The sequence below is a fragment of the Scomber japonicus genome, chromosome 1 (assembly GCF_027409825.1).
Source record: "Scomber japonicus isolate fScoJap1 chromosome 1, fScoJap1.pri, whole genome shotgun sequence".
NCBI classification, from domain to species: Eukaryota; Metazoa; Chordata; class Actinopteri; order Scombriformes; family Scombridae; genus Scomber; species Scomber japonicus.
In genome coordinates, this window is record NC_070578.1 from 33,822,233 (window position 1) to 33,848,345 (window position 26,113).

At 39.3% G+C, this 26,113-nt stretch overlaps 1 protein-coding gene across 1 annotated transcript in view; it reads right to left on the bottom strand.

Annotated features, from left to right (window-relative positions):
* Nucleotides 1-26,113, bottom strand: part of LOC128355606 (protein kinase C-binding protein NELL1-like) — a 272,377-nt gene that overhangs the window by 210,870 nt on the left and 35,394 nt on the right. The window contains exons 3-4 of the mRNA XM_053315919.1: nt 21,735-21,885; nt 4,438-4,608 (exon numbers count right to left, since the gene is read on the bottom strand). Of these exons, the coding sequence (XP_053171894.1) occupies nt 4,438-4,608; nt 21,735-21,885 (322 nt within the window). The remainder of the gene's footprint in view (nt 1-4,437; nt 4,609-21,734; nt 21,886-26,113) is intronic.

The following is a 26,113-nucleotide window of genomic DNA, read 5'->3' on the forward strand; positions in this document are numbered from 1 at the left end:
TGTGTGGGCAAAAGTTTTTTCTTCCATTTGAGAAGAAGTGAGTCATCTCCATACAAGTACAAGCCAAACCTGCCTCAAAGCTATATATCACATTCTGGCTTGTTTTTGGTGTCTTGTAAAAGCCTTTGCATTCAATTTGAGGAACTGACACCAACAACACTTTTTTTGTTGATGTTTAAGAAGAATATCAAAAAATGTTCACATATCAAACTCAATTGTAGCTGCTGGGAATGGTAAACACAATTTGACCGAAAAAGCCTTGGATATAAGAAGAATCAGCTCTTCTCAAATCATTTTACATTTTCCAATACAGTGATCATGACTGGCAAAGTGAATTCATAACAAGTTACCAAGCACGCAGCCTTTTACATATTATCAGTTTCTTAAGTTCTCACAGCCAATTTGTTAGCAATTTTCCATTGTAGAAGACGACAGAGCAACATCAGCAATCATTTGGAGTTCAGTTTCTTTCTACTCGACTCTCACTTTCATTTCAGGTCCATTTCGGTCTCAGTCATTACAACTTTGTGTTTAAGCCTTTGGATGCTGTTTATCAGAGCTTCTTTCTTGATAACAGCTGCCCCCTGTGGCCTGAATCAAGGCAAAGGAGAGGGAACAACTCAAACAAAGCAATGACCTCGACGAACCTAAAAAACTTTGTTGGGTTCCAAAGTAGGTGATGATTGCATTGCAGGACTTCTTTCACGTTGTTCAGTTGTCTGATTCATTGCTATAATATAAAAATATACTGATAAGTGTCTCAGTCACGATTTTCTTGTGTTTCCATCTGCCCAAGCATCAGTTTGGGTGTGAAAATAGCATCAATGAAAGCATCAATGAAAGACCCTCACATTAAAGTCCACCTAAAAAGATGTGAGAATAAACTGTGCCCTCCTATATTTATGGTTGAGGGTTGTTTGAAACCACTTAATGAGCCTCAAAATCAATAAAGCACTTTTTAGTACACAAATCAAATAGCTCCAAATTTCAAGGCTAATAGGTCTGCCAATTTGCTTTGAATGGAAGAACCATTCCAAACATTTGAGAAGAGAGATCAGGTTGGCAGGGATTTGACTTTCTACTTATCCTGTTCTTTTTTTATGTTTCTTTTTTCCTTTCATCACATTTTCCATCACAGCCAGAATTACTTGGTTGTTTTCAGAAGAGTGTGAGGAGGAAACATCTGGGGGGGTGGGGGGGCCAGTTAAATTTCTAATTATAAATATGTGTGGGATGACTTCATCAGCATTAGTTCTATACAAAAACCGTGAAAAAAAGATTTTTGTGGAGAAATACAAACTCCTACTGAAAGTTTGTGCATAATGAGTATAATGAGTATGCAAAATGAAAAAAAAAAGAGTATCTGGCAACTGTCTTTCTTTGTAACGAATCTAAATCCAGACCTCATATAAACTATTCTCATTAGTGCCCTCTGGGAAAGTCTGATTGTTAATTCTGGACATATTCTGCTCACTGCAGTGTTTATCAGCTGTACAAAAGCATCAAATTACAAGCTTTATCTTTGTAGAATTAAGGATGAAAAACATGCACATACTCTATTCTACTGAAAAGTCATTATGAAATAAAAGTACAGTAAATAAAGTTTGGTTTAATGGGTGTTCATTTCAGCCCTTAAGGCAATACATACATACTAGAAAAAGTCAGAAACTTTGTATATCAACTGTGTGTGTTTGTGTTAGCTTCTTGAGTTTCTGTGAATGCCCGGCAATGGTGATGTTAAAGGATTTGAGCTGGTGATGCAGAGGTCAGTGCTCCTGAAGTGAAAAGCCAAATGCTATGTGGGCAGTGACAAGCTAAATAAATATTGTAGGCAAAGAGTTTGGCTGGTGGGTTTTTTTTTGTAATTTAAACTATTTTTTAGCTCACAGTTAAGGCAATTTTGACTACAGCTCTAGATTCACTGACATGCTGGGTGGCAGATTATTTGATGCTGATGGGCTGAAGAAAAAGTGGTGTCCTCAGCGTCATATTAGGCCAAAGTGCTGTAATTTTTCTCAGATGATGGGCAGGAACTGTGATTGCTAAAACAGTTTGAAACCTGATTTGCCAGCAGGTGGTTTTAGCTGTGCATGTAGGGTCATGGTGAGGATGAGGTGTGTGACCTTTCTGTCTGACCCAGTGGATCAGTGGTGAGAGGAGCTTGGTAACCATGGTGACACTCATACTCTCACCTGCCCTCACTTTGATCTTCCAGAAAATGTTTAACAGAGCAGTTCTGGATAAAGATCTTCTTGTTCACTCTATGTAATGTTAAATTAGAGTACAAACAGCATTAAGCGTTAATATTTAGTTAATGATAACCAAAGGGACAATGTGTTCTTGTAAACAACAATCTAAAGAAAAGCTCACATAAGCAACATTATTGTGATTTAACACACCTCCAAAGACCTTCTATTGGTTGAAAACTGCATCTGTACTTCAGTCAGTGCTGATGAACCTTTTCTGCCACAACAGACAACACAATAGGTTGCAATGACAGTCGCCCAAAAACAACATATTACATTTGAGTGACGTTATAATTAGAATCTGGAGAAGTGGCCCAGTTGAGATGACAATATGTTAATGCTGCCGTTTGCTTTCCATTTCCAACCACAAGTTTGGACAGCTTTTCAAAAATCATTACTACGATCATGCTCTATCCTTACTACCATGGATATCAATTACAGCCATTATGACCTAGCTTGTCTAACTTTAAGGAAGTAATAACTTTTATTATTTCTCTAACCTAAACATCATAAAACAAAACATCATAAGACAAATTGTGTTGTTCTAGCATAAATGAGATGCTGATAGGGGCGACGAGGTGTGTTGTCAAATTACCTACTTGGATGTTTAATAAGATAAGATGAAAGGAAAAATATGAAGCAGGAAATATTTTTTGTCTGTATTTAACAGTCGCTGGCACAGAGGCCGATGCAAAGATGAAGATATTGTCCACTCAAAACAGTTTAGATCAGACATGTCCAGCCTCTTCTACAAAGGGCCGTCTGGCTGCAGGTTTCCATACCAACCAAGCAGGAGCACACCAGGCTGGACTCATTTAATCAGCTGAACTCACTCTTCAGACAGTTAATTAGTGCACATGTGTACTCTCGATTGGTTGGAGCAAAAACCAGCATCCACACAGCCCTTTACGGGATGAGTTTGACATGCCTGCTTTAAATGTCTATACATATATACAGCTGCTAAAACATTATCAAACCAAACTTATCAGACATCAGCATCAGCAAATACTTAAGAACTAACTGTGTTTTACAGTGGAAGGTAAAATGAAGGTAATAACTAGATTCAGGTTCATATAGGAACAACGCATGGAATGAATGAAAAACCAATAATATAGACGTTAAGAAAGTTATACATAAGAGATAAAAAAGATGATAAAAGTAGATAAAAGAGACAAAAGAGAATATTAAAACAGCACGGCAGAGCTGTAAAAAATGTAAAATTTAAAAACTGAGTTTGTGCCAGCAGACTGAATACTAAATGAACTAAAGAGTTAAGCTTAGGATCACTCTTTAAATTCATACAACTTACAGCCAGCATCAGTTGGTAGAAAGCACCAAACTAACACATTGTCAATCTGATCACTTAATTAACTCATACGAAGAACTATAAGTAAGCTAAAAGTTTTGATTTAAGTTTTATCCAATTATGTTCTTATCTTTTCTCTCTAATAACACTCAGAATCTGCCTTTTATCTTCACTAGTCGCATCTGACAGAGAGCCACTGCAGCGATAATTAATTGACAAACCACTGGCCTGATGGGAGCAATAGGCGTCGGGGAAGAATCAATACTACAACGTAACCCTCCTGTGCATCATACAGCTTTTCATCCACGAGAGGTGACAGAGCATTTACCTCTACTCAAATTTACACTGCTTGTTCACCGCGTGTCTTTTGAGCAACTGCATTAAAAAAAAGACAAGTGATGCCATCTTGACTCTCAGGAGGGAGTGTGAGGACTGAGACAGACTGTCACAGCTGAAGTGCATGTTTATAGATCAGCCCTGACTGAGTGCTCCTTTAGGAAAAGGGCCTTCACTGCCCAATCGATGCACCGATTATATCATTGTTACCTTCCACTTCATTATGGAATGTGTGAGCTGAACACACTGCTTCTAGGTTATATGAAGATACAGCCTCTCTCGTATACTGCTGTGTGTGTGTGTTTGTTCATTTGTCCTTGGATGTTTGGTTGTCAGCACCGTTAACAGCCTGTCATGCACACTGAGACATGATAAATACCAACAGCTCATTAGATGTGTCACTTCAAAGGAACACAGTAAAAATAAATCAGCGCAGCCACTTGTCACAGAGGTATCAAGGTGTTCCTCGTGTGAGTACGCGCTTGTGTGTGTGTGTGTGTGTGTGTGTGTGTGTGTGTGTGTGTGTGTGTGTGTGTGTGTGTGTGTTACCTGTTACAGTCCACATGCAGCAGAAGGTGGGAAGCGCTGATGGTGAGGGCGATTTTGTGCCACTGGCCGTCGGCGAGGCGGTAGGGGAAGGACTCGGACCTCGGTTTTCCTTTGAAGCGGTAGTGGTAGCGGATCTCCTCTCTCACCCCACTGCTCTCCAGCTCAAAGTAACTACAGGAGAGGAGAGGAGAGGAGGCAAAGGTCAGAGACACTTTTTCCTAGACATGGTCTCTATTGAGGGTTGTAAGGTTGACCAGTGGTGATTTTAAGTTTTTAGGAAGGAGGCATGAGATGGAAGTAAAATTGTCACCAAGGTGGTATGTATTGTTCACCCAACATGCTTCATGACACCAACACTGAACTGAACTGAACTTACATTAAAACCCCCCTGGCTTCCTTATATACCCTCCCACTGCAGGAAATTAACCAGACCAGCCCACCGAGTGTAGGTAAGACCACAATCATGTTATCTAATACATATTTACATAAAACCAACACCAATCTCAATAGCATAATAGAATAAATGTTTACATACATACAAACTCCTATCCTGACTCAATCACATCCACATGCATAACCATCTACATGAACATTTCCCCTGTCTGTACCCCCCCCCCCCCCCCCCCTATGATACACACAGATGAACAACTCAATATACACCCAAAATATCCTGCCTTGCACAGTGACTACCACTGGAGTAACACTAGGGTTTTCATTTCTACACAGGCAGGATGGCCAGTCCTCCTGTGTTTCCCAGACCCTCCCCTCCCCTCTGGAACTCCACATGGCAAGGACATGTTACTTCAATAAACCTTATCCTTAACATGTGTGTGCCTCTTATTCCAATGAACTGTTTGCATCAACACAAATACACCATTCAATCAATCATTTAAGTAATGGAACCCCTGGTCTCCATTACAAGGGTAAAGAAATATATAAAACACTCAACATTATGGGTACAAGATCTTGTGCAAGCACAGCAGTGAAATATGTTCTGATACATTTTTAGATATAAAAACATTTAACAAGGGCTGAAACAATTACTTGACCAACAGGAGGCCACAATTTGAATAACAAAAATCAATCAACTGAGTTTGATATCAATTCTATCTTTATATCTTTTGGTTTTGGACTGTTGGTTGGACAAAATAAGCAATCTGAAGATGTCATCTGAGATGCTGGGAACTTAGTGATGGATGTTTCCCACTGTTTTCTGACATTTTATAAACTAAAAGAAGAAAATCAATCAAGCAAAGCAATTTTAGGATTAACTGATGTGAAAATAAAAATCTCCTTGCATTAAACATTAATTCTGCTGTAGGCCAAACTACATAATGGTATTGTTTTAGAGCAGCTGAAATTAGGTGCCTGGATTATTAATTTACAACACAAGCACATCTCTAAAATGACTGCAATATTGTCCCAAAACATATGAGGGGGGCATCAAAATTTAAATGGCTTGTTGCATCACATGTGTACAGAGAAAATCAGCCCACATTAAACTCACTGGGTGGTCTTATTTCACAGTCAGGGACCCAAATACAAACGCACAAGCAACTGAAAAGGCATGTTTTTCATCATAGGGCCCCTTTAACTGCTGGCAGGCCAAAAAACAAATTGAAACATTTGCTATTCTTACAGATTTACTAGTAATGTGGATAAATGTCCTCCGAGGTTGGTGCAAAATAGCTGGGCCCCGAGGACTGAGCATGATTGAGAAAATTTCATGTCAGTGTACAATACCCGTTGGATTATACGATATTTTGCACACGAAGTTGACATTTTGACCCGAGGGTGGTATGCAAGTAAAACTCTGGTGTGGAAATTCATTCTCTGAGGGGCATAAATGGGATGAGTAAATGAATGTGAATCTGAGCCTTTTAAAACATGAAATGTATTGTGTGAAAGTGGATATTCTGGCTTGGTTACACTAGTAAAATGATCAGGAGGTCACAAAGTCATTAGAATTCACAAGGTTTGTTTTCCAGATACCTATTCAACATCCAGAGTGTGAGTCAAAGGCAAATTTTGGTTTGGTTTGCAAGACAACACTTTGGGAGAATTACCCTCTGGGGTGAATATTGATATTGATTCACAACAAATGTGATCAATCAAGATTTTGAACAGACTAACCTCATCTTCAGGTTTCAATTCTATTGGAAAGAAAAATGCAGTCAGATAATAAAACTGAGTTATGAAATCAAATGTCATGTGGTCTCCCAAAAACGATCACTCATTGCTGTGTTCCCAAAGAAACCACAAACTTAGTGGTCGACTTCAATGATTTGTTGATCCGATATTTATCAAAAAGGCCAGCAGCATCCTAACCACTAGGAGTTTGTTATCAAATTGTCAAACAATAAAAAATGTGTACAGTGAGATTATGCAGTAACAAACAGCTCTACTGAGGTGATGGCTCAGTATAAACTTTGTGTTAAAAGACTGAGTTTCACCCATTATTCTTACTCTGTGGTGTGACAGTAGGTGCTCAACAAGCAGCTCCTCTCAGCAACATGTGCGCTTTACCTCTCCACCCTCATCAGCCACGCTAAATTAAGAACCAGTCAGCAGCAGTCCGAGAGCCGCAGGCCACCAGTCATGACATTTTAGCTTCCCTGCGGCTGCAAATGACCCCAACGCTGGAACCTCCGTCCCCACACACACACAATACTGTAAGTGAAGCACAGCTCTCGAATACAGAAACCAGAACTTGCCAGAACCTAGCTTAATCCAATATACTCAGGCACACACACTCACACACATACACACAGGGATCAGGCCCATTCAATACCAAAGCTGAACAGCTCTCATGCATATTTATGGCAAGGGAGAGTGGACCCGCTCCACAGAATATCAATCGAGGCTGTGCGGTAGCAGATTTATCCATCTTCCTGTTTGGAAAATGAATGAAACTGAGATGAACTCATCAGAACTCAACACAAACAAAAATGCCAAACACACTTATCTTCACACTGACCAGGCAGAGTGGATGTCCTTCATCTGGAGCTCAGAGACATGATGTAAGCACAACAGTCTCGGAATATGAGAGGATGTTTTTGTATATTTTCTGAAGGATTTTTGATGGAGTCTTTGTTACAGGATAACTCAGATTTCAAATGTCATGATTTTGAAATGTCAAATATGACCCCTTATTGCACAGGAAATCTGTGTGCACAACTGTAGTTACCATGGTAAGTCAAGCCAGAACCATGAAGATCCTTTTCTAAAAAAATAGAATTTGTCAATACTAGAGATTTGTTTTCAACCTGACAAATAGTCTGACTGCTGACTGACATAGAGTATGATTATTACTGCCGTTAGAAATGACTGCCAAAATGAAATGGTTGAAATCTACCAAAATGAAAGCCAGGTTGTAAAAAAAACAAAACAAAACACAATTATATTTTAAGACCTACATTCTTGTGTACAGAAGTGATTTCAGACCCTTTTTAGGGGTGCTCAAGCACCTGTAAATTTAAATTCAGCACCTCCGTAAAATAAATACTGTATACTGCTGTATTTTTTAACACTTGCAGGGCATTGTATGTCAAATTCCCCTTAGCAGCTGAGCCCCCTAAAGGTCTGATCCTAGAACCACCCCTGCTTGTGTATATTATGAATAGCTGTTTGGTCCCCTTAAGATGTGTAATATTTCTTGCATAATTATGATTCAAGCATTTTAAAATGTGACATGTGAAGGAATGCATTTTACTTTATATTAAATTTGCTTTATTTTCTGAGGGTTTCTATGCATGTTATTGCTGAGTGACTGAATGTTATCTGAATGCCTGAATTGTTGTTGGTGGATTACAATAAAACAGCATTAGTCATCCTGCCAAATTCCTACATACACAGAATGAAGTTGAATACATGAATTGTTACCAGAAAAAAAACAAGAAAAGAGAGAAGACAAAACGAAAAGGAGGAGGAGGCCTTGATCAGTTTGCAGGGTTCGGCTCAAAAAGCTCAAAGCTTTCCACAAAGCTAATGATGGCCCATCAGCCCCCCACACAGCAAGCTGTGTTAATGCTAAAACAATTATCACACAGTAAATTAACAAGCATTGCAGAGAAGTGCTTTTCTAAAACATCACTTTGCATTTGCATACATTGAGTAGTGGCTTCCTACTTATGTTTGTGCGTCAGATCCTGAGGGAGAAAGAGGTGGAGTCAGAACAGGTATGGCTGACCAGTACGGCTGTCTTTATTCAGCATGTCATCACTCTAAAATTAAATGAATACATCACTCTGTGCCTACGCTGGGAACTGACCTGACAGTTCACCTCCATCATGCGGCAGGAGACAGAGGCACTGATACTTGTCAGCTGGAGAAGAATCATTTGCATTGAATGAGGAGTAAAACGAGAACGAGAACACTCCAGCTTTGCCTCTTCCACTGATGGAAGCCTCCTCAGGGCTTTGAGAGGCCTGGAAATCACTGAATGAGCAGAAACACAGTTATCCTGATTTGACTTGGGAAATAATCATCAAAGGCATTAACTCCACTTCACAGCAAGTGTTTATCTTATGAAGCATTTAGTGGTAGCTATTGTATCCCTATATTACAGCAATTTTAATGAAGGGGAATGATCCATTGGCAGGCTGTCTGTTTGTACCGAATCACGCCTGACAGACACTGAAAATGACAAATCTGTTTTGGTGCCTCTGTGCTAAATATAAACAATGAGTCTTATGAACATTTTAGAAGATTTTTTAAATGGCTGAGCCTTTCAAAATAAGCATTTCACAAAGCCTTTTTGCCAATGGCAACTGCATGGATCTAACAGACCTCTAATGTAAGCATCCACAGCTTTCAGGAAAAAAAAATCATGTTTGCATATCAAAGAGCACAGACAATTTTGGCTTGCAGTGGCAGAAGGAGAGTCCTCTCTGATTAGAATGTGTTTAGATTTTATGTGATAGCAAAACTGCACTACTGCGTAGGCCAGTATTTTCTGAACAGAAATATGCTTGAAAAGAAGATGTGAATGTAACAAAGTGTCCAAACTTTATTTGAACAACAAATATTGTTCAGGATCGCCTCAACAATAAAATAATGACAATGGAGCAGTGGAAAAGCAAAACTTGTCCCTCCCTCATTACCACCATTGAGGTGGCAAGGACCCTTGACTCTAACTGCTCCAGTGGAGCTGCTTAGTGGCCCGCAGTGGATGCACTGGTCAGCCAGCTGTGAATGTGTGACTGTGATCGGGGCATTTCTGCAAAAGAGATGCTTAGCCCAATTGACCTCATCCTAAAATGCATTAACTAAACAAGAATAAAACTGAAATTCTAAAAAACAGTGGCAAAACAGTGGTGAAAATCACATATGAATTATTACAAGATTATCATCCTACCATCTGAGAAACATATCAAAAGTAAAAGGATTCACATCACAAACTGATTCTGAGAAAGTGATCTGTGCCTTCATTCTGAACAAATTAGATTACTGCAGTGCTCTCACTGGATTATCAAAACAATCAATCACACAGAATTCAGCCTTCAGAGTTATTGCCAGTATAAGAAAACAACCACTCCAATACTCAAATCATTTATTTGGCTTCCTATTCAACTGAGAATTCACATTAAAATCCTCTGACTGATTTTTAAGGCACTACACGGTTCAGGTCACCAGAATATCTCTGACCTACTCAATAACTGTTCTCCACTCAGGCCTCTCAGGTCTTTAGAGTGGCTTTCTGGTTGTTCTGAGAATATGATCGGAATTTAGCAAAGGTGAATTTAGTTGCTGTGGACCTTTCTTTAGAAACGCTCTGCCTGATGAGCTGTGGTTTATAAAAACTGTATCTACATTTGAAGATAGCTCAAAACATTCCTGTTTTCAGAGGCCTTTGAACAGTGTTAGAGTGTGTACTATATGTGTGAACGTGCATGCAGGTATTGTGGGTATGTATTTATCATTACTATTATTATTACTGTACCACTGTGCGTTTGATGTTTTATGTCTCTATTCAAATGTAAAACACACTGAGTTTTTGTTTTTTTTTTGTTAATAAAATGTGCTCTACAGTATATAAGCTGCCTTGTGTCAAACTTCCCTGAACAAATACATTTTAAACACAAACACACACACACACACAAACAAACAAAAGAAGAAATAATGATGGGATGGTGAGGACTACAAAGGATACAAGGTCTGCACTTTTGAGCCATTTTCAGGAGCATCCTTTCAAAACCAAAAGGCCTTGTTGATTCATTATGATGCATTATATCTAGAAATGTACACTGTGAATATAATCAGCCCCTTCAGTGGAACACAGCTTTAGTTTTAGAAGTTAACATAACTGACCTATTGTAAGGGGAAATGTTAAGAGTTGCCAAACACAACAGGAAACCAACTTTGTTGTTGGGACTCAGTTACATAGATTTTCATTTCAGTTGTATCTGAATAGAGACACTAAAATATTGTTTTTTTTTTATTGCTCATAAGGTCAAGTTTCTGTACAAGAATCAACCAAGAAGCTCCAATGTTTATACAGTCTCAAAGTTTACTGTTGCCTGTGCACAACTGTGTAGAGACACACTGACAAGTTAATGCTGCATAGTGACACATAAGGTGACCTGACATACTGAGCAGTATATAGAGAGTTGTGGGCAGACTATATACTGCTCTAAAAATATGAAATGAGCATGAATTTATCATGTGCCTTTAGGCAGCACAGTGCACAGTTTGGCTGGGTTATGGCAGTGACCAGTAGCACATCGGTCAAATTCCTAACAGTCCTTCCTTTGCATGCAAACACATATACACCCACCCAAAAAGAAAGTTGACCACTAGAACCAGAAAAATAGGGACTTATTACTTATTTCATCATCATCACATTTTAAACCTAATCTATGAATTCTAAAGCAAGGACTGTAAAGTGTAAAGGAGTTTGATTAACATGAACATGTTAATAGGATTTCTATATAAGGAACCTGTAATGAGAGTAAGACATGCTTTTATTCACTTTTATAAGTGACATAGAAATGAGCTACATTGGTTTGCTTGAAGATGAGGGTCATTGCAGGAGTCACATTGTGAGAATCTGATTAGATGTTACTGGTCTATCACAGTTGTCAACTTGTGTCTCAGACAAATCAAAATTTAATTATTGTAATGCGTTCTTAATAGGGACTTTGTTTTGAAAAAATATGTGGCTGTACAACTTCATTCATCTCTATTGTATTGAGGTAGAGGTGGAAATCGTAGAGATGGATAAAACCTTTTGTTTTATTTTAATTGTTCATTTGCTTTGTAATTTGGGAACATTATACCAAAATGAAATGTGGTTTTGACGAGTAGCCAAGATAGTTTTTTAAGATATTCCCAATATTATCAATGTGCTGAGCTGGTGATTCACACTATTTGCTGAGTAATAGACAGCCACGGGGCAGGGTTGCCAGTTGTGTCTCTAGAGGTGGAGATTGTGTGCAGTAAAGGAGTCTCCTGAGTGTGGTGACAGCTCTGGGAAGATGCTGTTGAGGTGACAAGTGGTCTTCATCAAAATGCACTGGCGTCATCTCTAAGGGAAAAGTTTGAAAATGAATGGCTGCCTGAGAGTGCTGGGTTGACTGTATATCATCCTGTCCTTTTTCTTCACCCTTGGTGTCATGCAGCTATTTTATGGGGGGGCAGCTGACAGCCAATTATCTGCTCAATAGGGAGGTCAACACTCTGGAGCTTGTCCGGTGAACAGGAGGAGAAGGAGGTAAACTAGATACTACGATGGGGAAAAAATACACCCATGTCTTCAGTCACTGACCCGGAAAATGTGACCAGGATTGGTTGTGAGACTGTGCTTCAGTTGTCACAGGAAGAATATCCTTGATGGAAGTTTCTAGATTTGGCACAGGCTCTTATCACATCCTAGTGTGATGGTTGATGAGTGTAATTTTGAAAAACTGAGTCGAGATTGCGATAAATGGATTAGTCGGATGTGATTAGCAGGAGGAAGTCAATTCTCATTTTCACAGTTTTTAGTGTGACTGGTGTGATATTGTTAGTAGCAAAGTGTGACACAGTTGGTGGTTGTTGAGGTCTATCAGGGTTGTGATGTCTTCCAGTATAAATAGCCTGATGGACAAGTCAGAATATGTGCAATCATTGGGTGCAAAGGAGTAAAGAAAATGTATCCACGAGGGTTCATCTCCCACAAAGATGCTCGGGAACAGCTCTTCCATGTTTCCTGGACCAACACACTTAATGATGAAACTATGGAATAGTGAAGCAGTCCGAGATTAAATGGCCATCAAGATCTTACCTAATGAAAACTGCAAAAAAGAGACACAAAAAAGCCCCAAACTCCCAAACTTCCTTTAACAAAAAACTTTAAAATGTTCCACGGTTACGGGGGCTTGCCATGTTCTTATTCCACAGCCAGTCCATCTAGGCTTTATTGCTTTGGCTTAAAATTGAATTTTTCTGGCTCCAGCAACATAAATGGTAGTGAGCTTTAAATCCAAAATCCACTGCTTTCATAAGTCCCTTCACAAACCTGTGGGTGATATTACAGATGCTACATTCAAGATGTTCTAGTCTACAGTATTAGTGTAAGCTAGTAATCTAACCCTATCTGTAATAAAGGCCGTCAGTTATTGCTGATCTGCTTAAAGAAATCATGCAGTAGAGTTACTGCACTATGAAACATCATACAGATTAACAGTTGATGCTTGACATTGAAAAAATAACAAAAGCAACTGCAACTTCCACTGTGAGATTCTATTTAATTATATAGTGAAATAAATGGATAAATGGGAAAAAAGGATACAAAATAAAATGTGTATAATTTTTCAAGTAGGAGTTTAATTTTTGATACTAAACAGATGTGAAATGAGAAATTAGGAGGTGCAGTGTTCAGAATTTAGTGGCATAGAAAGTCCTCTTTAGAGCTAATGTTTGGTTTGTCCATTCTGGGCCACTGTAGAAAACATGGCAGTGCAACATGGTGGGCTCAATCGAGGAGAACCTGCTCTTTATGTCGATAAAGGGCTAATTTTATGGTAATGAAAACTCAACAGTCTTACTTTCTCGACATTATACACCAATTAAAATATATTATATTTCATTTCTGCCAGGTTTGTTCTGCTATATGTTCCTAACACACTGAACCTTTATGCAATTTATGTCCGATAACAGCAACTAAACTACAAAAGCAAATGTATTAATAACTTACGTTTTCTGTCAACATAATGAGAAAATGTTAAGAGAAAATATAATGGTTGTTAACATGCAAACATGTTCATATTGAATGTAGGAGACAAGTTGTTATTTTTCTATCAGTCTTGCAACACAATATCCACTAACAGAAACACAGTTCATGGTTATGTTTCAGCAATGGCAGCATTTGATTAAGGTTAGCAGAGTTCATGAAGATCATTTTATTTTATGAGGCAAGGTAGAGCAGTAGAGGGACAGGTGATGAAGGTCTCTGGGGTCTGAAGTCTGTCAGACAGGTGGAGGAGGACCGGCTGTCTCTGGGGTGTCAAGGGTAGATCCTGTCATTCAAACTAACGACACACACTGTGGAGGTTTCAGTGTGGGGCAGACAGGAGTCTAGTGAGCAAGTGGAGCCTCCCTCATGAAGGATATGTGCATATGAATACAGAGTCTGTAAGCAATGGGACAAGACATTAGTATTCAGCTTTCAGCTTTTTTGTTGTACTTTTAATTTATTTGCATTCATATGCATGTATCTGTTTATAGATAACCAACATGTCATCTGGACCTAAAACACCTACAAATAGTTAATACCTACAATAAAATGTGTTTTATGAGAAATGATCCTTCTTGTAGGTTGTTTCTTTCTCTATTACATTCTTCTGTACATAGTGAGATACATTTGTTTGTAGGCAACATTACAGAAACGGAGACAGCATCTGAAAGACCAAATATTGACATCAAATCTCCTGTATCTTGAGGATAAAGTGCCGTCTGTATTGGAGCAAATTTGGGTGCCTTCATGTCACTCTCTGTAAATTGAATCATATGGATGATCCAGTTTGGATTGTAAGGCCAGGTTCAAACCGAACGCGGAAGTGCCGCGGTTAGCTGCGAAGCGCCGAGGAGCGGAGCCATTTTTGTTTTGGCTCCCATGTTAACCAATGGTGTCGTTCACATAGTCGTTTCGGCGCCTGGTCTATTTTCTCCGCAAGGCTGGCTATAAGGGGTGGGGATGGCAGAGACAGTGAGAAAAAACAGCTCCAAGTGTGACAACAGAGGAGCCGAGGAGCAGAGCCACTTGCCGACCAGAGCAGAGAAATATGCCTCTGGTGTGAATTGAAGGGCTGTGGCACGCGCAAGAGTGTCCGAGCACTGCGCTTTGCAGTGCTTCCGGGTCCGGTCTGAACCTGGCGTAGAGCTAAATCAACCATTTTGTCCCGCAAAGTGTTTTTCTCATATGTAGCACAGCTGACATTTACTTCACCACCAAAGCTCCACTGAACAATATTTTTAGCGTTTAGGTTTAACATCTAATTTACTGAATGATCCAGTCTCAGTATTATATAACCACTATATGCTTCCAGCCAGACATGACAAGCTGGAAAAGAAAGGAATCAGTGGAAACCAAACAACTGTTTGCTAGAAACTTTTTCTTGGCCAAAACAATAAAAATAAAATAAAATAAATCATTGAATACAGCTTTGACTTACAGTAGAAATAAATATAACCAATTACTGAAGTCTGCACACATCAGCAAAAATGAATTCAACAATGAATTACAGCATAACTTGTAGAACAAAGACTGTAATTTTAGAGTAAGAAGTGCAAAATTCTGCATTTTAGTCAGTCTATGTCCACAGCAAATCAAAGGAAGACCGGGGAGCAGAATGGTTGTTAGTCAGGAGTTGTATTGCATGTGTATTGCATCCTTTTTCTCTGAGCAAATATTGCTGAAGAAAAATGTGGGGAGTGCAGGGTGGAAACTGGTATGTGTTTAAGGTGAGAGGGCCCGCCTCCTCCCTCATACCCTCTCAACAGGGAAGATGGAGAGTTCAGAATCTCAACCAGCAGGTTTCCTGTCTCTAACATTCATACTCGAATCCCATCTGATGGCAAAACAAAATTTTAAATATTCTACAGATCAGGTTTAAAGCATAAAATAAACAGACACAGACCAACAGAGCATTGATTCACCGTGGAAGCCCGGCACATCACCAACTTTTTTTTTCATTTAAAATAATTTTCAGATCCTCTGCCAGCGGATGATAAACAAACCAAAAACCACCAATTACAAAGTTGGCAGATGATCATACTGCTTCTTATAAATATATCACATCACCTGTTTTTCAAGTCTGTTTTATACAGGATAAAATCAGATGATGTGTGTTAATTTATCAGATTAAAGGATAGGCTCTCATTTTCTCAGTGCAGAAAAGGTCTCATACAATAATAGTAACAGATTTTCCACATTTTTTATTTTTTTTAGAAAAGCGCATTTTTCCTAAATCATAGGTCCGATTTCTATGGTATTAAATTTGGATCATTATTGGACCAAGCTTATCAAAAGTTGCATAACGCTTGTTGATATCTAATTCAGTTTAAGATACTGACCAATGGACTTTAAAAGGGCTTGGTTTAACACATAAGTAGACCAAAGTCAATAATCGCTTGGCTGATCCTCACAAAACTTGTGGGATATCCCACCATAATATAAAAGAAATGGACATAACATCTGTGACGTCACCCATTGGTTTGTGGACTGCTGCTCGGAAGCCAATAGTTTCGGATCTAGGCAGCGCCATGGGCGGGAGAATGGGTGGAGCGGGGAGGTTGCGATAGGTTGCGAGGGCTGGATCTCGAGGACATTGGTCAATCAACCTGTCAATCACGACGTAGCCACGCCCTAATGCATACCCTGCTTTATCGTCAAATATAAAATCAGGGAGGGCAAAATTTGACAAATGAACATCATACTGCATTGAAGAAGACTTTAAACTAGCGATTGAAACCATAAACACATTTTGAAAACGTTTACTGAGGTTAGAAATCAAGTGAGAAGTTGAAGGTGTATTCTCCATTGACTTGTATAGAGTCCTTTTGACACCAAAACGGTCGCCCCCTGGTGGCCTTTTGATAGAATGCAGTTTTAAGTTACTTGCGCGTTAGCCTCATTTCAGAGGACCGGAACTCCCCACCTGTATCCCACATAAGTACCTGAAACACACCCTGAAAGTTTCATTCAAATCAACCAATAGGTGGCAAACAATGGCCGTGGCATAAGACAAATGAGATTATACATCAAAAATAGTTTGTCCAGTTATAACATAACTAGCAGGATATGTTTCATAACAACATTGAACCATGTGTGTAAAACTATTTTAAAATCACTCAATAGGGGGCACCACCAGTTTCAAATACATGCACGGACCTGACACAAATTTGGCCGTAAAATCGAAAAGTTTGGTTTTTAATTAAACTGTTGAAGCTTTCAATTTCTAACGGTCTGTGTTGGCTTGAACCCTGGAATCACTGGTTGTGGCTATATTCACCTTTAATTTTACTTTTAAATAAGTGAATTAGAGGATGACATGACATGAAGTGGGAAAATGCTGCAATGCACAATGGGTGCCAAAAGAGCTTGTAAAAAAAGCTCAAGTCAGATTGAACCTACCATTTCAGTCTCCTAGGAACTAACAAAACTGATGATAGATTGATGGCAGGGAGAATATTGAACACACAAAACAAGAGGGATGGCAATCAGCAACATCAAGCAGAAAAACAAATTGCAGGTGGGTGTATAGCGACACAAAAAATATGACTCACTTCGATGGAAAGGGGATGATTTCTGCTACAGTACAATCTACAGTATTTTATTTAAGAGATGGCTGACAGTGTAGTTTGCTACTACAAGTGGCACTGAATATAATGCAGCTCTGCAGTGCTCCAGTCAGCCAGGAAGTGCAATCCTTGATGGTTTGTGTTGACTTTAATGAAAATCAGACCCTTTCAATTGGAGTAAATCATGCTTTTCTGCTATACATCCATCTGAAATACTTTCTAAAAAAAATAAAAGGACTGTCTCCACTCCAATATGTTTGTTTTTATGAATGTCTGGGTGATTGAAATGTTTTTTTTATGACAGTCATGGATCAGGGTTGGATATAAGTATTTCATGAAAGGCCATTTTGGACAGCTGAACTTATTGATTTAGCTGTCAAAGCCAAAATTTTCCTGGCATGTGGCTCTCTCAGCTTGGTGAGTGGTAACTTCGGACAGAATTCCATCCCATCAAAATGTTCATATATGAATAATTGGGTTTAACGATAAATATTTACACTACCCAACCTCCCCATTGCTTACTAACATTTACAAAGTTTTACCATAAAAGTCTGGTTTAACAAGTGTCTCACTTCCATCTCACTGTGTATCTTCAACTCCTGCCACACACTGACTTCAACTCAACATGTTTCCTTAAAAAGAGAGGAACCTGTAAGCGCTTATGAACTGAACTGAAGCACGGAAGGAGAAACAGACCTGCCGAGTGACAAAGGGCAGGCAGATGAACAGAGCAGCTGGAGGAGCTGGCTGAGCACCTTTATAGTGTTTGAGTGCTCAGGTGGGAAGAGCAGTGGAGAGACCGGGATTTGAGTTAGTTCATCATAGAGCTACCGCCACTCGCTGACAATGAGAGCTTTACTGGGACCCAGAAAACTGCTGGCTAGGCATATATAGGCTCCTTTTGTTCTATTCAGCCTAGTGAAGCAGTAATAAACCTTCCTTCCCATTCCCCAGTGCCGGGCAGAAGAAGTGGAAGAAAGAAGAAAAAAAAGGGAAAAAAAAGCTTCTCCTGCTTTTGCAGCGGCTGCCGAGAAACGCTTGCATTCAAAAGACGTTTTCACTTTGAGGATGAGCAGAGCGGAGGATGAGAGGAAGGAGGAGACATGGATATTATCATATTGGGAAAGTGGAGCTGGCAGAGGAGGTGGGAGTGAAGAGAAGATGGTTTGATTGTGCTGAGAAAGAGATGAAGAAGTGAAGAGAGAGAAAGGTCAGAGAGGAATGAGTGGTAGAGCTAGTTGTCCATTAGCTTGGCAAAAAAGGAAGGAGCTGTGTTATTATGGGAAAGGATGGGCATCAGCTGAGGTCTCTAATAGGGCCTTCAGAGATGATTCAGAGGTCCAGAACAAATCATTGGTCACAATGGAGCATGAGTCTGCACAGAGCCAGTCAAGGCTCTGCCTATCGCTCCAAAATGTAATTATGCTCTCTGTGTGGCGGTCTGACTCACACAACAGCTCGTCTCAAAATAACTTCAGCCTGCTGCGCTGACGCTATGCTAGGCTAGTTTTTCATCCTACTATCAATATTTGAACGACAATGAAAGGTCTTGAGAAATAGCAAAAAACAGACAGAAATAAATGTCAGGATATCACTCTGTTTATATGCAAATCTTACATGAGTCTGTTAACCCAGACTACAAAAAAGAAACATTTCATTTTAGAAGACAATGTTATTCGTGTTGAAAGACTTGTTGCTCTAAACGTTCTGTACAGCTACATAGTATTAAAGCTAAGTACAAAAATACATTTTTGGTCATATTGGGTGGATTGACCCTTTAAAAGGCAGCAATCCCACCCTCTCCACTTGTTTGTGAAGAATATAAATGTCATAGACTGGATCAGGAATCAGTATGTTTGACAACTGGGTGTGTTTGAGCATGACTGACTGCCTTTAATGCAACATTTGCTTATTCCAAGCACTCCTCTGAGCTGCATATGCTGCATGGTGCATGTCATTGTGCCTGAAGGAGTAGGACAGTACAGTCAGCTGGCTCCATTTAGCCTCGCTGTTGTTTGGCCAGCCCACTGCGCGACAATTATGCCTGCAGGTGATGTGTGAAAGAGAGAGACTGATGGAGAGAGAGAGAGAGAGAGGCAGAAAGAGAAGAAGGGGACAAAAAGGCTACTCCCAGGGTCACCTTAAAAGCAGCGTAGCCAGGCCCAACTGTGCATTAACACCTTCATATACACAACACAATCTTGTACAAAGGCGATTGGACAGACAGGCACATACATCGATTATTTAACTACATAAAAGTAGGACTGCCGAATGTTTTGAAAGTGAAAAACTCTAAACCTAACAGAAGTAAAAGCACACATCTTCAGCCCAATGTTCTGAAACGTAAGCATCAAAAGTCATAGTTACATTCTCATGACTCTGTATATCACGAAGCTCTGAGATTCATTACCAACTGTAAGGCTCTTACTCCTCACCACACACTTTCTGCTTGGGTTGGTTGGCCCTCATTGTATTCTCAAAGACTCCTCCATTGGCATTGTTTTATTTATAAAGCCAGCATATCTATTTGAGTACATGAAAAAGAAACTTGTGCTTTTTTTGCTCACACAGATTTTTTTTTTTGTGTGCTGACTGTACCTGAGATTTCAACAGTTTGGCAAAACTGTTTTTATGTATGCTGGCTCCATATACTTTGAATCTTCTACCAAATGAGTTAAAATTACAGTCACTGGTTTCTCTGGGCAGGTTTTTACAGCTTCACTGCAGGAACTCTGTACATCATCATTAATCATCCAATGTCAGTGGGGTTTCTAGGAGGTTTTTAATGCCTCAACTTGCTGCTGTTTCTCAGTCCAATTCTGGTATAAAGGTTGTATTTCTTATCTTTTTTATAATTTTATCATTTCATATTGACTAATGAGAGGTCTGACTGTATTACTTGTTTTTATGTCGTCTTAAATTTTATGGTGCTCCCCTTCTTGGCTAGGGCACTCTTGCAAAATGGGTTGAATTATTATTTTTGTAAGTGAAATACTCGGTGATGCAGCAAACCCCTGGTCATTGTCGGATGATGTGCTATATGTTGCAATTCCGCATTGCAGTATTGACTTATAGTATTTCATATTTTAGCTAGTTTCAACTATTCTATAGGTGACTGCAGGTTGTACGTTCAAGTGAACAAGACTGTGGTGGCAACTGTAAACCCTCACTCTCATTCAAGCAAAGATTTTCACTTCTTGAGTACTTTCGGCAAGAGATCTGCCATAGATCACTTGCTACATGTTAACATATAATCAAATACCATTAAAATAAAGGTTGTAATCTAATCAAAGATCTAAGATTCTATGAATTAATTTTACAGAACACAATTTTGTCCACTTTTAAAAGATGGCAGTTTTCACCTACTCTACCCCATGAAATCAATTGTATTCATCTAAATTGAATGTTTCATGTTTCAATAACAACCTGTGCAGCACACCAATGAAGGACCAAGACCTGTAACCTGTAATGTTCTTATTCGTGCTTATAATAAAGTCATGTTCAATCATCATATTTTCATGAAGTAGCCGTGATGTACTATCTATATATTTTTTGAAGTACTATAGGTTTAGCTTAACACAACATCATTTTTTTTCTTGGTGTCAAAAAGTTACTGTACGTTTATCAAACCTGCAGCTATTCTTCAGTGCAGAGTAACTGGTTGCTTATTTTCCTACATTTTAGAGGACTGGCTTTCCTTCTACTTCTCTCTCCCATTGTGTATGATTTTGCCTTTGTCTTCCAGTACACACATATATACACACACTCACTCGCATGCTCATTTTCCCTGCGTGTTTTACAGAACTGAAGGCTTTTACCTTCGAGGGGTAGAGGGAAAAAAAAACAAATCAATGGTGCCTGCCCTTTAAAAAACAATTCACAGTTGTACTGTTTCTCAAGGGGTTGGGGGGGTGAGCTTGCCTCTGCCACTCACAGATGTCCTACAGCCATCACATTCTGCAGCAGCATTCAATGCTTTGCAACACATTCAATTCAACAAGGCTCCTTGAAACAGCCAAGAAGAGATTAATCATGATAAAATAACAACTCAGAAAGATGTGTGTACCTGTTCTGTACTTGGTAGTTCATGAAAATGCAGTTACATACAGTATGTTGGTAGTAGTAGTAGTAGTAGTAGCCGCCATGTATGTATGTAGTATGTCTGTTTATTCAGCATTCAAGATAAACCTTATCAGCATGCTTGTGGTTAATTTTGAAATAAATGGGAGGTTGTCTGTCTGGCTGAAACATTCTCATAGTTTTGGAAATGCTGCATTATTACAGTCATGGACTTGGCATCCCACCACCTGCCGATTTACACTGGCATTGCAGTAATTTCACACTAATCTTTACTTTACTACACCTCAACAACAGCCATGTGCAAACAGCCATGAGTAAGATGAGAATTCATGCCTGGGTTTAATTTAAAAAACGAGAGAGCTCTATAATCCACGGAGGTAAAATTGTGCTTAAAAGGGAGCTGCAGGCCAAGATGAAGAGGATTACAGATGGATTACCTGTGTTCTGACTCGTGGATGGAGAATATGACTCCTGATGTGGAGGACTTCTGCTGGATGGAGGCCAAGAACGTAAACTCACTTTTACTCCTGAACAGCTGCACCACTTTTTCTGTGATGTGTGCTGGGGTGTGAACTGCTCTCCCAACATCTGAGGAAATAGAGGAAAATGGAGAGAAATCATGAGGTTGTATACACTTTTTTTTGTGATGACATGTGATGTGCATTCCAAAAGTATGGGCAAAAACATACGGTGAAATACAAAGTAACACCTTTACACTTTGAAACTTTATCTCAAACTTTTCTGTCTATCTGGCAGCCTGGGGGGAAAAAACAGGTTTCATACACCAAATAGGATCATTTAATTAATGCTGAGACAGTAAACTTTTCACGTGTGTTTCATGTACATAGCTTTATATATTTTTGAGGACAGAAAGATCAGCAGATTTTAGCCTTGTAAATCAAGCTTCTTCTGGACACAACTTGTGGACACCTTATTATGCTCATCTCTTGAAAGGATATGTCTGGTTTATTCCACCTTCAGTCTTATTTTCATAGTTCTGGTCATAATTTCTATCAGCTATGACAACACAGATGATCAGACAGGTTGTGAACGAGCAAATATATTACCCATATTATCTAAACCACTTGATTTGGAGATAAAACAATAATAATAATAGAAATAATAACATAGTAGTGGTAATAATACCTCATTGCTTTGATAAGTAAGGTAAATCCTCATTGCTTGGTGTGCAGTGACCTTCCCTCTGAAATATGCCATTGCCATAACCATCAACAGTCAAGTCTGATTGATTCTAGCTTTGTCATTGAGAGTGTGGTTGTGCTCTTAAGAGTCTGTCCTGACACTCACACTTGCAGTATTTGCAAGTAGTCTGAGTGAGAGGCTTGTGTGGTTCCATACTCTCAGTTTTGCATGACAGACAGGCCAGTTAAGAGGACCCTGTGGTTGTCTCAGCGCAGGGCTTTTAAATCTCCCCAGGGTGACAGTGGCCCGCCTGCCCTCACACTCAGCCTCCCCGCTGTCACAGGAGTACTATGTCCCCTGGCCCTTCTCTAACATGCTGGCTCCCCAACCAGAGCCTATCATTAGATCTCCTTTCAAATCTGCACATCTTCAAAACTGTTTTCATGATGTGGAAATACTGTCACATTTCAAACCTTGTTTTTGTGTTTATATATATTCGTGACAAGTAAAAGGCTGAGCTGTTTGTTGCATTTTAAGGACAACAAATTCTGCATTATCTCCAAAAAAATTTAATTGTGATAAACAAACAAAACCATCCCTGAGAAGCCTACTTTCTAAAAAGCCACTGAGATCCCATTAAAATGCAGTTGTCACTCTGTATTGCTTAATGTAGTCAAGTTCACACTTTTTTATCTATACCAACAAATTGTAGTAATGAGTCCCGCTTGAAAAAAAGGCAGCAAATGCAGAAGCAGACAGTTATTCCTGTGCATACAGAGCTGAGCTGCAAATGGATATGGGAGTTGAACTGTACTTCATCTACAGTGATTAACTGCAAAACTCTTCCAAAAAGTGTAATTCACCCCAAAAAGTAAAGCCAGGTCTGTAAGATGAGTGTTTCATCTGGATCAGATGCTGAGAATCAACACCAGAGTTTCTCTTTATGTGCTAACAACATTAAAATAGTCATCAAATTTAACAGACAAAATACTAAGTCATTTGTCAGTGCCACCTCTATAGTTAAGGTTGGTTTAATTTTAAGCTGATGTGGTCATAGTTAGAAAAAAAAATAAACTCTGAATGTAGACAGAATATCAAAGTCAGACACCCAACTGTATACTGTGACCTCCTCCCTGACAGGTTGTGTGGCATATTAATATTAGACCCCTCCTGATTTCCCTTCTGCGAGTGAAGCTCATTATTCACTAGACCACCAGAGGTCACTTTTAAAGAAAAAGTAAACATACTGTAGGTTGTTTAACTTCTTCCTCCCTAGGCCTCTGGCACAAACCGGCACTAGCTATGGAGACTAGCTAAACAAACAGTAGTGGTCAAGTATTGCTTGTTTTTCCCCATTCTTTACAAACTTCACAAAAACACATCTATACATGTCCAAGCCCAAATCTGATCCGAAATATGTGAGAAGACAACATATATAACCTGCGGAAGAACCTTAGCAACACCCTTAGCAACAAAGGCTACCAGTGGACATCCATTTGTGAGCATTTACACACGACCTGATGTCAGTTAGATGGGGAAGTAGGGCTATGTGATATGATCATATGATGAGAGAAAAACATCTATCGTTTCATATGTTGCTCTCATTTATATCGTTGTGATGCAGATGGCAATCTTTTTACGGCAGTTTTCATAATTATGCAGATTACATTGCTAAATTACTCTTCTTCATAACAAGTTTAGTTGTCATCAATTTTCCACCACTGCTGTTTGCATGGAGGGCTCAGCCTCGCCTCTGCTGAGAAAGACCAGAGAAGAGGAGAGAAGCAGCAAGACAGTGACAACACAGCAAAACAGTAGAGACTGACTTCATTTATTTTATTTACCAAATGTATGTGCACTTGTTTAATTTCAGCTGTCAGTAAGAGTCTCTGCTGCATTTTGCTATCATTTATGGTCTCGCTACTCTCCTCTGCTCTCAAAAAAGCCTGTTCAAGGTGAGAATGCTGCGTCTCTATTCCCCCTCGCTGTTCTGTATAAAAGAGTTTCTCCACCAATAAGCCAGCTACAGAGGTAGTCACAGACGTGGATCGACAACGGCATGGCGAGACAGGAAGCTGACACTGTTGCATTAGCAGCTGTGGTCGAGCGACCTCGAGAATGAATGAAGAAAGGCAGAGCTGGCAGCAAGAAAGCCGATGAATCAGATCAATAAAATGTTACTTTTTGATCATTTCGGCTGTTACGTTCTACAGCACCACTAAACATCCCCACACACCTCCACTCAACCCCTACAGTGCTCTTCACACTGCCTTATTTGGTCTGAATTTGGCTTTACACATCAAGCCTCTGATTTTGGATTGCCAACATGCTGTGTAAAAGCACACATGAGAGAGGCATTATGCTGGTTTTGGTTGGTTCAGGGTAGAAAAGCAAAGGCAGCTTAATGACAGATCTTCTTTACGGCTATAATGTGGGATTTCTGTATAAAAGAGCTTTATGGTTCACCAGTGGTGGAGCTGAGCTCTCTGGTGTGTGTGCTGCACACACACAGCAGGGACATTGAATCAGGTGAAGAATTCGAGGTGACATTATGTTACATTACTATGAGTGCAATAAAAGCTACCAGAGTAAAAAACAAGAAGAAACATTTAATTGAATCCACCCAAAGAACAGAGAGACAACAGGTGGGTGGGGGGCACAGGCCAATAATTTATTGAGTGAATTCAAATGTACTATATTGGGATAGGCATCATTATCAGGATATGAAATGACCTATATCTGGATATGAGATGTAATGTAGGTCCTATCACTCAGCCCTATATGGGGAAGTAGAGGTAACTTTGTAAACAGGGCATTCAAAGCAGACACTTTTACATATGTTTACATCAAGGTTTGGAACTTTGACTATATTTAACATAGACATCTGAAATTTTAAATATAAGTATATCAAAAAAGGTATAGATGGCAGGGGGAAAAAGCATGTATGTTTTGTCATCAAAAAGGAGGTCAGTTTGAGTGATCTTGAACTAAAGCTGAAAACTTACTTTTACATAATGAAAAGATTTATTTTATATCTATCTAATAATGTAAAGCTCATAGCACCTTTAGAGGAAACATACAAACTGTAGATCCCATCTATTTTTAGTAGAGTAATGCAACAGGAAAATGATCCTAAAGATATACACAAAGCAGCCATGGTCTATTTTTAGTGTTGTGAGTGTTGTGTAGTTTGAAGATTGGTCTGATGATTTAAATAAATAAATAATTTAGTTTTCTCTGATTCATTTGGGATGTGAATGTGAGAACCAAGCTATCCACTTTTCATTTCATACCCCCCCCCCACCCCTCCTCTCCAAAACTCAAAAAATAGACTGAATGTCTAAGGAAAGTCAAGCCGTTGCCATGAAACAAATTTAATAAGCTAATGCAAATGATGCCTGCAAGGAGAATTTACTTGGACAAGAAAATAGGATTAAATCATCCTTAAATAAGTTATAATGACTCTCTTGAATTGGGCTTTTTATGGTGCGCAGGGTCACCTAATTTAAATTGGCCGATGTCACAAACGGCTGTCTGAGATGTCAAATCAACCCTTCAAGCCCCTACATCCTCTTTCACTCATGCATTTAAATTGAGCATGCATCTGCCAATCAAAGTCAGTTATGACCCAGATTTGCTAATGAATTCTGATTGAGCTTTTGAAACTGTTCTT